This window comes from Leptosomus discolor, chromosome 6 (assembly GCF_034619465.1).
Source record: "Leptosomus discolor isolate bLepDis1 chromosome 6, bLepDis1.hap2, whole genome shotgun sequence".
NCBI classification, from domain to species: domain Eukaryota; kingdom Metazoa; phylum Chordata; class Aves; order Leptosomiformes; family Leptosomidae; genus Leptosomus; species Leptosomus discolor.
Window position 1 is genome coordinate 8,318,056 of NC_141396.1, and position 12,428 is coordinate 8,330,483.

General features: G+C 45.7%; 1 protein-coding gene across 1 annotated transcript in view; it reads left to right on the forward strand.

Moving 5' to 3' along the window:
* The first annotated feature begins 5,945 nt into the window (after positions 1 to 5,945).
* HSPA12A (heat shock protein family A (Hsp70) member 12A) overlaps positions 5,946 to 12,428 on the forward strand; it is a 64,681-nt gene continuing 58,198 nt past the window's right edge. The window contains exons 1-3 of the mRNA XM_086466851.1: positions 5,946 to 5,988; positions 7,258 to 7,332; positions 11,025 to 11,350. Coding sequence (XP_086322977.1) covers positions 5,946 to 5,988; positions 7,258 to 7,332; positions 11,025 to 11,350 — 444 coding nt within the window. The remainder of the gene's footprint in view (positions 5,989 to 7,257; positions 7,333 to 11,024; positions 11,351 to 12,428) is intronic.

Sequence of the window (12,428 nt, forward strand, 5' to 3'; positions counted from 1 at the left end):
TTTGAGATGTGTTCAGTTCATTGCCAACATGTTGGCGATTGTTGTTTTGGTTCCTGATGGGATCAATGTTACGTGTTTGGGCTTGAAGAGGAAAATCAAAGTGATATTTATCCAAAAATGTTACTGGGTTCAGGTTTGTCTGTCAACTCAGAGCCTATGTATGGTTGTTTTGTAAGGAGTTGGTTTCCATTTTGTTCTTGCCTGTGTTTAATTTCCATTGGCTTTAAAGAGGCTCATGCAAGGCTGTTGAGGAACAAAACAAGCACTGCACAAATTGAAATAGATAACGAGAGTGGAGTTTCTGAAGATGATATTGTGCCATTCTGAAGATGTCCTTGGCTGTCCAGAATGCTTAGATAGCACCAACCGCCAGGAATGCTTTTATCATCTGCATTTGCCCAAGAGTCTGCAACCTTTCCTCTCAGATGCTGGCCTTACACAGTTTTCTGTGCCTCCATCACCTCTTGAGCAGATTAGTGTAGTACATGGTATGTTGAGTAATACACTGCAATCACTGGAAGCTTTGGCTGCTGTGGAAAGTGGTTGCTGCCTTATTTAAAGAGAATGAATGGAGTGTTCAAAGTCCTGAACAGTTTGGATCCAGCATGATTTTCACATCATCTGTCCGGGTGACTTCTAGCTGCAGAAGCTGGTGTAACAGCAAGAATACAGGCCTACAGCCTCACGTTCCTCCCTTCCCTACTTTAAACCTTGAGAGAATTGGATACAAGCAGTTAGGGAACCTTGAGCCAGTGTGTTTAACTTGCATCTTTTGCACGTTTTGAGCCTATGATTAGAGTGTAATATTTTTCTGTTCTCAGATTTTCCTGCAGAAGTGATGGATTTCAGGAGGAAGGAGCGAGAAACCTCTACTGGGGAAATTCTGCAAAGAATTTAATTTGGGCCTTTTTAGCAGGGTTTTGTAGGTTTTTGGGGATGGCTGACAGGCAAACAAGGATGAAGTTGTGGTCAGCCTTTTTGTCCTGTACTTCAAAAGTACATGCCTTAGGTCCCCCTTGCTTACTTTTAAACATAAATCCACATTTGGCTTCAGCTTTGCATCAGAAGTCTACTTCATTTAGGCCTATAAATTAAATCTGGCATCTGTGCAGTACTGTGGTGTATATTTCAGATTATTTTACACTGCAGAACAGAGCAGTGGAGACAGCCTGGATAGCAGTTTACCTGAAAACAAAGATACGAGGTAGATATGTATCCCTTAATGCATTCATACTGTTACATCCCTCTCTTTCCAGATTCAAGGTGAGTGTCTCACATGGCCACTCAGAAATTCTTCTATATTCTCAAAAGAATTTGTATTTTAGAGCGAGTTCAGATCTTTCCCTTAAAGACTGAAAGTTTTAAATGCTTTCCAGGCTTATTGTTTTGCTCTTTTGTGACAAATGGCAGTACTCACATTAAGATATTTAAAAGACCTCTTGCTGTGATAAAAAGAAATCCAGCTGGCTCAGGCCTAGGCCTTTAAAGGTACTTGAACCCTTCAGTGCCTGGCACTGCCTGTCTCCAATGAGCCTTGTGGAGTCCTCAGCTCCAGGATGTCCTCAAGCAATTTACAAGGAAGAGATGGGTAACCCAGAGCAGCCCCGCAGATATCAGCTGTGTGGAGAGAAAATCTTACTAGCCAAGACAAGAACATCAAGAACTGTGATAGGACTAAGATGGTCTCTGAGTAAGCAGGCACTTCCTTTGGGATTCCTAAACATGAAATTTCTTCTGGAGTTAGAGGCATGTCTAAGTCATCACCATGAGTGTGTGAACAAGAGACATCAAGAAAGTGGTAGATATGCCTGCAGAATGCCACTGTCTCGCGAGTATGATTTGGAAAGGTCCTGAACCTCCATATCTTGGTTGCAAGAGAAAGTTCAAGTCTCCCTGTTAGAACACCAGAACGCATCTTTGTTTGAAAGCAGGGAAAGACAGGCACCTCTCTCTTCCGCTATATACATCTGAACAGCTAGTCACCTTGTGGCCTAGGCATGCTCAAAGCATCCAAAAGGGTCAGAAAGCACTAGCAGTGGAAACACAGAAAGTCATACTTTAAAAATCCTGCTTCAGATCCCACGGCATCAGCTGGAGCTGAAGCAGCAGGCAGCTTATTAGCTGTGAAAGAATATCTGCGTCTGCCAGTTGGCAGTAACTCAGGTACATACAGGCTTAGAAATGTGCTACAGTAGGACTCTGAGAAAGCAGTGGTCCCTAACTGGTGAACAAGGGCCTAGAAAGAGGCCAGTCCCTAAGTCTTCTCTAGTGCCCCTGCTCAGCTCTACCAGTGAGACAGGCCAGCCAAATACCGAAGCATTTCAAACAGAAGATGATATTTAGCAGTAAATGGAAAAGAATGATGATTGTAATTACTCATCTAAAATTGTGTTTTTGTCTATAAACTGTACCACATCAAGAGGAAATTATGCTATGTGTCCACATAGAACTTGTTCATACCTAACACACACGGAAATTTCACATGTGAGTACAACTGCTTCCTTTCTTTGTCTGTGATAACTGTAGGTACCCAGTCATTCGAAGTCCTTGAAATTTGAAATACCTGTAGGAAGACACAGTTTTAAGAGAACTACCTCAAGGCAAACTTAATTTTCTTTCCAGCAAAAATCCTTGTAGTTGCAGACAGAGTATAAAATCTTGCAAACACATGGATACACAGAAACATCTATTAAAGGGGAAAACACTTGTGGCTGTGAGGTTGTCAAAGGACCTAGAAATGGAGATGACTTCCCAGATGGCTTTGAAAAGCAGTTTTGCAATCGTCTCCTGTGATTTTCACTGAGGATTAGCTGCCTCTGTGAATTTGAAAATCAAGACAGGCATCTAGCTGTCTCCGAGTGCTCTAAATGGGGGACATTTGCTCTTTCTGATGTTGAGCAGCCCCATCTCAGAGAAAGAAGCAGTAAGTTAGACTGAAAATCTAAAATTAACCATCCAGAATTAGTGAACACTTCTGAACTATTGTTTTCCCTGCCTTAAGTCTTGAGAGATACTGAGCTCCCACAATACCCATGCGGTGCTGTGGAAGATGAGTTATGGATGCCTGTGAACAGCTGACTTTAAACTTCTTACTTGAGTTACCTCAAGTGCAAAATCGAGACGGTGAGAGTTAAGTGTGCTGCTTTTGTATTGATTAAATATCCAGCATTGAAAAGTTTGAAGAAGGAAGGGTGACTATAAATAGTTGTTCATGGCAATGTTTGGATTGCTTACATGTCCATTGTCTGCCTGATCCGTTTATGACTGGGAATACAATTTTAAATGAATGTCGTTCCAAACCCATTTATGTGTAGAAAGTGCGCCTCAGATTTTGCATTGGTGAACAGGAAGATGTATTTGATACAAACACGTCGTTTTCCCTGTAGCTATATACAGTATTTCATGTCTTATTAACATAATCTATCCACGGTGAAGTTTATAGGCCTTGACAGATAGCACCTCGGGTGAGAAAAAGGATGACAGAAAAAATTTGCTTTTACAAAGTCAGTCTTTCTGGATCTGTTCTTGGACAGCTTAACACCAAAGGCTATAAACATAGGCTGGAATCTGAAACCTTTTCTGCAATGACCTTGTTTTAGAAAATACTATTCTTATCTCCTCGTGTTTACTCTTCCCTCAGCAGTCACTCCTTGCTGTATATTCCTCACCATGTGCTCCTGCTTCTTGAGCAGTACCTTCATATTTATTTTTTGTTTACTACCAGTTTTTATTGATGTCATGCAGTCTGAAGACCTACTTTATGCTAGCACTGTTAGTGCTAGTGCTAGCTAGTTAGCGAGACATTTGATTTGATCTAGGCTTGTCATCTCTGACTGTTTCTTTTCCATTTCTTTGGAAGAAGGCTTTTCCAGGAGGAGGACTGCTCCAGCATCGAGCACTGCATTAAATTATACTTTGATGGCAGTAGTTTTGTACATTCAAATTTAAAATTGCCCATTCTTTATATTAGTAAAAGAAGGTCACTACTTTCTAAATAACAGAGCAGTCATATGAAAGCTTAAGGCAAAGGACTGAAAATACGGACTCAGCCAAAAATACAGTCCTTTGGAAGACAGATGTCAAATGGATTTGAACAGTATTTTTACGCGTACTTCACTATTTACAAACAGTGTCAAGCACTTCTTTTCATACGAAATGTTATGCTGTCACGCTAAACAAACCAAATGCAGTTTCCTGTGGTGATGGCTTTTTTTATTGCGCTTGCACCCTGCCCATACGACACGTATTTTCTGCAGAATTGATTTTAAAGAAGCACCTACATTTAGTTTCACTGCCCTATGTTTCAAAGCCAGGAGACCTTGGATGAACAGTCATCTGAGGTGTGGGCACATTAACCTCAGGGCATTTGCTCTGTTTGGGTTTCCAAACGGCCTTGCTGGGATCGCTGGTGGTGCAAGATCCTGAAAGCAATCTAGTCTCCTTTTCAGCATGTTCTGTCCTCCTCAGAAAACCACCAAACAACCCCAAGCTGCTGTTGTGTAGCAGACGTCCCGAGGCGGCTGTCACCTAACCTCTGCGTTTCAGGGCCTGATTTAAAATGACTGAAAGCAATGGGAGATTTGCCATCGGTTTGAACAGACTTTGAGTCCAGCTGAAAGAAGCTGTGGCCAGAATTTGCCATCATGTCTTAAGTACAAAAAGGCATGGAATATTTTTGTGGGCAGTGAAAATCGTGGTTTTATAAGATACACGTGCATACATAGTGTACTAACAACCCACTGTGTCTTTGTCTAAATGGCAATCTTCACCAAGAAATAAAAAACAGATCTTCTATTGCAACTAATGGGGTCAATGTTACGTGATTCTTCTTTTGTCAATGAAAAAGCAAATTAATATGATTTAATTATGTTTCTTCAAGGGATTAAAGCATCATCTTTATGGTAGTTAAGTTTAAGAAAATGGCAACATTTAAAGGAGTAGTAGGTTTTCTCCTGAACAAATTCTTGGTTTATTGCATTACCAGACTTCAGCAGTTCAGTAATAATTTAGGCTAAACACTTAAAGGAATGTCAACAACATTCTTTTCTGCTGGCAAAGAAGACTAAAATAATAAATCATTATTGAAAATACCACCGGCAAATCCAACAGATTCAATAAGAGGAAGGATGTTTCTTGCGTTGCATGTGCCAGTTTAAAGATTTTGGTGCAGTTTCTAGTATTTAAAGGAGAATGGACAAGTAACGGGCTTCTCCAAGATTTGAATTATGGTTTCTGATTTCAATTACATTTTAAGTCAGTAGAGCTCTGCCATCTTATTTTTAATTTTTTTTTCTTTATCCATTATTGAATTCTGAAGTCAGGGACAATCTGTATTCTCATTTACATTTGTAAATACAGGAAATAGATTATTTTTCCTTCTATTTTTTATGTAGCTGTTGTAATTAAGTCAGTATTCATTTACAGAAGCTAAATATATTACGTATTTCGGTGTTGATAATCTTGTATAAGACGAACTACTTTTCTTAAAAACAGTCATGTCTTTGTCAGGTGACCGTTGGATTGTTACTTGCTATATAATTCGATTTTTTAATTATTTGCTACTGCTTGTGGTAATTCCTCACCTTTGCGTGAATAGTATGACTTACTGTTTCATGGTCTTTATTTTAGCCTACTAGCCTCCATGTTTAGAAATATTCAAAACCTGCTATTGATGTCTGTCTTCAGAGTGATAGAGTAGTATAGTGTCATGGAATTGGCATCCCTTTAGTGATTAGGGAGAAAAAAAACGATCAGAGGTCTCATGTAATCTGTGGTGAGATAAATTAGATATTGAGAGGAAAACCTCACTCTGTTCATTTGGGATATTATGTACTTCCATTTATACGTGTGCCCTCATTAAAGGTTTCAAAAATAGAAGTATGTGGTAGCTAACAAAGAATGTACAGAGACAAGTGGCACATCAAGATTCTGAGAAAATGTTGGCGATGCTCGATACACCATTCATTTCAGACATTTTAACCAAAAGCGGTAAGAAATGTGTGGTAAAACAAGCCACTATGGATGCATAATCTGGTTGATATTTTTAAAATGCCTTGAGAGAACAGCATGCTTTACTCTATATAGATGGGTGCATATTTGGAGAGTAATACTCAGATGATGGTATGATCACATTAAGTTATATAATAAATCTGTTTCTTCTGGGGTTTTTGTTTGTTTGTTCTGAGTTTGGGTTTGTTTTGTTTTATTTTTAATACAGTGAATTTAAGGCAAACACACGTTCAGGACATACAGCATGAGTGGAAACTTTTTGGGACTGAACCCATCTTTTGGTTTTGGGCACACAGCACCTGGCAGAGTCCATTGGATCCGTGAGAAGACTCTCGAACATTACGGTTGACAGGACCATTGGACACACTGTTCAGTGTTCAGCAGATCTCCATAGTCTAGTTTGTAAAAGAAGTGAAAAAAACCCAAACAGTGTAAGCAGTGGTGAGCCCTGGGCTGCCATTTCTGCATTTGAAAGTACTCTCCAAATGAGTCTGTTGCCAGAGATTTGGGAGCACCAGAGCCACCCTGTCAGCGGCTGCAGCCTAACGGTTTTGCTGTAAAAACATCCTGCTGGGAAATGCTGGAGAATTCTATGCAGGCTCTGTTCCCAGAGCGATGCACTTCCAACAGACGCTGGGATACCGGGAATGAGCAATGTGTAAAAGACAGGTGAAAACTGTATAATCCCCTCCTTCTGAAGAAACCCTTTCTATTCTTCTCTGCTCAGCAACCTGCTTTATTGAAAGGCTGTGACAGAGAAGAATAGTTTTTTGTTCTTGTCTTTACAGAGATTTCTTGAGTTTTGATATGAAAGGCTGTTTTTAGGAAAGGGGAAGATAGCAACTGCAACTAGGGAAACGGCTTGCCAGTTCACTCTGTAATAAAAATAATTTCTAAGTTTTTAGTGCGTGAACCAACTCCTACCATTCTGTGATTCTGTGATTCTGTGAACGAATGAGCAGACCTGGGGAGGTTAAAGTGCTGTAAACTGGAAAACTATACAGCTAGAATGAAGGAGGATTATGCAATAACAGTTATGCAGGTGACAAACAAAAATCAGGTATTATATGTTCAACGGTGGTCCAGAAAGTACATAAAAGGAAACTTTGATGTACGAAACCATTACCCTAGGAATTTTAACTGAGCAAATGGACCTAGTGCTTGATGAGGGATTCCTGAGGTGCCAAGTTACAAGGCATAGTTACCTGCTTTCTATTCTTTTGTTCTAAATGTGGTGTGGTTTTAAAGATACAACTTTCCCTGGTACCAGTATGGGGCTGAGTGTTGGCCTTAGTGGCACACTGACCACAGAATCAGAGAACGGTAGGATCTCTGGAGATCGTCTAGTCCAACCCCCCTGCTAAAGCAGGATCACCTACAGCAGGTTGCACAGGATCACGTCCAGGAAGGTTTTGAATGTCTCCAGAGGAGGAGACTCCACAACCTCCCTGGGCAGCCTGTTCCAGGGCTCTGCCACCCTCAGGGTAAAGAAGTTTTTCCTTATGTTCAGGCGGAACTTCCTGTGCTCCAGTTTGTGCCCGTTGCCCCTTGTCCTGTTGCTGGGCACCACTGAGAAAAGCCTGGCCCCACCCTCTTGACACCCACCCTTTAGGTATTTATAAGCGTTGATAAGGTCCCCTCTCAGTCTCCTCTTCTCCAGGCTAAACGGACCCAGGTCTCTCAGCCTGTCCTCATCAGAGAGATGCTCCAGTTCCCTCATCATCTTCGTGGCCCTCCGCTGGACTCTCTCCAGTAGTTCGCTGTCTCTCTTGAAGTGGGGAGCCCAGAACTGGACACAGGCATCCAGATGTGGCCTCTACAGGGCAGAGTGGAGGAGGAGAAGAACCTCCTGTGTCTGTAATAACGTCTGCACATCTTGCTGTCAGGTGCCTTGAAAGCAGTGTTCAAATGCCTCTGTTCTTTCCAGATCTCTGTGCCTAGTGTCCACAACTCACTGATTCCCAGTGCCACCCCATCAGTGCCTCACTTAGACCCTCGTAATCGTGTGTGAGGAGCGCACAGCTCTTTTCACTGACTAGCCACAGTTTTGTGTAGCTCTCACAGCACGTGAATATGGCCCTGAAAGGGCACTGTGGTCATCTTCCGTTTTCTCACAAAATTCTGATTGATGCTAATCGATAGCATATATGTGGTAGCTCTGCTAAAACCAGAGCTAGGTTAGACAGTTGTTATTGTGCTGCCAGCTTGTGCCAGTGTATCTGAACCCCTTGTGTGATGAATCGAACGATTTGAGGCTGGAGGTTTCTGGGGATCACCTAGGGTAAGAAGTGCTCTGCAGATGCGGAATAGAGTATATTAAATCAGTGTTCTCGGTGGTGCTTGAGAGGTGTTCAGTTCCAAGTAGGTGCTTGAGAGTGAGCTTAAAGTAGATGCCTGCCCCAAGCTACTGCAGAAATCGTGCTTCTCCCCACAGGCAGAGTAATGCTGCAACTGGTTGTGGGTTTGGTGCTTGAGTTTAACACTGATGGGTGCCTTGATGTCTGGCAGAATAACACTTGGATGTTTCAGAGTCAAAAAAAGGTTCTTCCTTTCTGCTGCTACTCCCCTGCAATGTACTAAGCCAGCTGATGTTAGTTCAGTGAGAAGGAAAAAAATTCTTTCCAGACCCACACTGAAACTGAATCTCATGTAAGGGACGAGCCAATTAGCTCACTTAGGTGTTCATAGGAACAGGTGTTCAGAGAATGTATATGACTTTACTTGTGCCATCCATTTCAAAATATATCCATCCACTGTATTTTTACATTTTTATCATTATATTTAGGCTAATTTTCTGTTATGCTTATAAAAAAACAAACCATTTAAACCATAGATTCCAAACAACCTGTCAAAATGACCATAAAAATGGCAAAATTCCTATGGAATGAGTAACAAAAATGAAGTCTCTTCAGCCCCAGAGCAGGCTCATTTGATACTGTGATCTTTTAAAAAATTTTTATCTTCCATATGAAACGTACCTCTTTATTTGTTTCCAAGGGAGAGAGATGGCAAGGGAAAAATAATGCATTATTTTATTTTTCTATACTTTATCTATATAATTAATTTTGATCTATATAAAACAAAACACAGTTTAAGTGGCTTTAGTTCTTCATTTTATATTTCAGATTGAGAATCTTTTACTTCAAATGCATTTTTTTTTACTTGATTCTTCTCACTACATTTTAAAAGGAGATACTAAGCTCTCTGGGAAAGGGTCTTGCTCCTGAAACGAGCAGTCGCATGCCTTCAAATATTCTCTGTCTGCATTATTCAAAACACCTACAGCTGAGTGTGTAACTTAGGCAACCTGGCTTGATATTGAATAATGTAGTCACTGCCTTGACATTCGGGAAGATGGCTGCACCCAGCAAGTGCTATTTTTATGTGTGTTGCCTTGTTGCTTGAGGGATCACGGAAAATTAGCCTGCACACAGTATTTTTTCCTGAGAGTATATGATTTGGATGTGTGTTGATGTGTTCCTTGATTGTTTCTTTTCTTTTCCCTCTGCCTTTGTTAATTAGCTCAATACATTTGTAAAGCCTATGATTAATTGCTATTGAAACGCATTTAATTTGAAGCAAAGTTTCTGCTATTGTCAGGAAACCAAGTATGAGAGTTGTTTGGTTTCTTATTTCCGAGGCTGTTTAATGACAGCATAAATACTCAGCCTCACTCTAAGCAGGTCATTAAAGCCGGCTATTGGCCAGATGTTCCCCTTTGTTGCCCTTCGTTGGAGCGGAGGGAAGAACAGCAAGCAGCAATCCCCACACACGCTGTCCCAACGCACCCTGCCCATGGGTTTTGGCAGACTGTGCAAGGGATGCTCGCGTTACTGGGTGTCCGCAAGAGCATGAGCTTACAGCCGATGTGAATGGTGGAGCGAGCTGCTGTTCCACCATCCCTGCGTGCTCCTTCCCTCTCTTCTCCTCAGCAGTTTAGAAAAATCCCTTTGTGCAGCTGATTTTGGGAGGTGGAACTGAGGATTTCAGCTTTTCCCCTGGACAAGAGAGTGGATTTCAGGAAGAGGTCATCTTTTTTGTGTGTACAGGATTGGTGAAGGTCTTTGAGATGAGTCAGGTGTGTAGATGTGAAGCAGTTCACTGCTTTAATTTTAACTTTTGTGCCACACCTTCTGTCCTCGGAGGTGACAAAACTTACAGGGAACAGAGGTAATGGTATGAGAGGAGGAAATCAGGGAGCAGAGGGAGGTGCTGAGTCAGCACCTGCAGTCTGGAGGGTTTTGCTTTACAATTCCCTAATCCTCAGGGGTGTCACAGGGATCCTGCCTTGTGTGAGCTTCAGCTTTGGTGAGGAGACTCAGGAGAAACTTTGGGTGGGTTTTACATTGTGATGAATGACAGTGACCTCCTGAGCCTAGGAGTTAGCAAGGAGCTGAGGCTGGGCTTGGAGCCCTTATTTATCCCGTGTGATCTGCTGGCAGTGCTTTCAAAATGCAAATGGCCACTGAGACTGGAAAGTAAGGGAGGATGAGACCATGAAGCATGGGAGGAACATAGGAAAATATTTTCTCTGGCTCCAGGATTGTTCATGGGAGGATACCAGCTATATTTTTGTTCTCAGGCTTGTAATGACTTCTTGGTTAGAAAACTCTTAATCATGGAACAACTGACAGTAGGGGTGTCTCTCTCCCAGGTCCTGGAGACAAGTTAATTAGCTAAAAATCGCTGGAAGCAAGAGATTCTAGCCCTGGTGGTACTGCAGAACCACAGGGGAGAGTTCCCTTCAAAGGCAAATAAATAGAATCCTCGCAATTCATGATTTCGGGGGACACGTTAATGATTCCTGACTGTTCAGGTTAGCTGTAACTACACACCCCTGTCAACGTGAAGGCAAACAGCCCGCGTCCCCTTTGCAAACTACACCCTCGCTCCGTCTCAGCAGCGCTCCAGCCCCCTTCCCCGAGCGCACACGGACGAGGCAGGGTGTCACTTTCGGCCGCGGAAGGGGGGCTCTTCTTATAGCTGTCACCGTGAGGGGTTTTCTGCTTCTCTAGCCGTGAAATCCGCATCTAGGGCTGGGCTGGGCTGGGCCGCCCCCGGGAGCCACCGCCCTCCCCCGCCGAGCGCCCCACCGCCTCCGAGCGGCAGCCGCAGCCCCGGCTCCCTTGTGCGGCTGCGGGGAGCGGGCGGGGAGGGGCGGCGCGGCCCCGCAGCCTGCGCGGGAAGGCTGTCAGCGCCGGGTCCAGCGCCCAGCCTTCCCTCGGGCTGCCCGCACCGCCTGCAGGAAGGCGCAGCGGGGTGGGGACGGGAGGAAGGAGCGGAGCCTCCCGCCGGGGTGGGCAGCGCAGCTCCGCCGCCGGCCCATGCCTCGGCGTGCGCAGTGAGCGCGGAGCGGCGCGGCGCGGCGGGCAGAGAGCCGCGGGGCGGCGGCGGGCGGCCGGGCCATGTCGGAGACGGAGAGCGGTGCTGCAGGTAAGGGCGAGCGGCCACCGCTCCGCCGCCGAGCGCGGCCCCGCTCCCGCCGGGCCCCCGCCGCAATGCAGGAGCGCTGCCGGCGGCGGGCGCGGCACGGCCCGGCCCGGCCCGGCGGAGCGGCCGCGGCTTATCGGGGGAAATGATCTGGAGCCGGAGCCCCGGCCGGAGGAGGGGAAGGCGGCAGACAATGTCCCGGCGGCTGTGCCGGCCGCGCCGCCCCGGCTGTGGGCGCGCAGGCAGGGCCGCCAGCCGCCCCCTCGCTTCCCCGGCGGGGTGCGGGCGCGGCGGGGGGGTGTCCCCGCGGGCAGGGACGGCTGCGGCAGCGGGGGGGGGGGCGGGGGGGGGGGGTCGCTGCGGAGCTCGGCCCCGCGGAGCCCCCCGCCCGCTGCGGAGCTGCCGCGGCTCATGACGTGCCGTTCCCGGGGGAGCCGATGCAGCAGAGCCGGGGGGGGGGGGGGTGGGGGGGGGGTCCAGGTGAAAAAACAATGCGGCGGCGGGGCCGGGCCGGGGGCGGGAGGCCTGCCCGGGTCCCGGTGCTCTGCGGCGGGCGGTGTCCGGTGCAGCATCCCTCCCGGCGGGGTGGGGTGGGGGGGGGGGGTTGTGGCTCCGTCCTCCCCGCGGGTCGGGGTCTCCCTTTCCCAGGGGGAAGGGGGAGGGCTTGTACTGGAAATCAGAGGCTCCTGCTGAGATAAAAGCAGGCACTCTTTTTAGCGAGTGGCCTGATGCACTGAAAAAGACAGACCTGGCGGCTCGGTGGGAGAGAGAACTCTGTCTGGGATGAGAGCCTCAGCATCCTGGCGCAGCCTCGGGGACCAGAGAGCTCCTGGCGAGGTGCAGGGATGGGATAAAACCCGAGTGGTTCCGTTTTACCGCGTTAACGGGTCCGCGGGTCTCTGACTTTGCAAACTTGACCTATGAGCTGAGACGATCTCAGTCTTGTCTTGCCTGAAACAAGGATTCTGTGGTTTTGGTCCGTTTGTGAT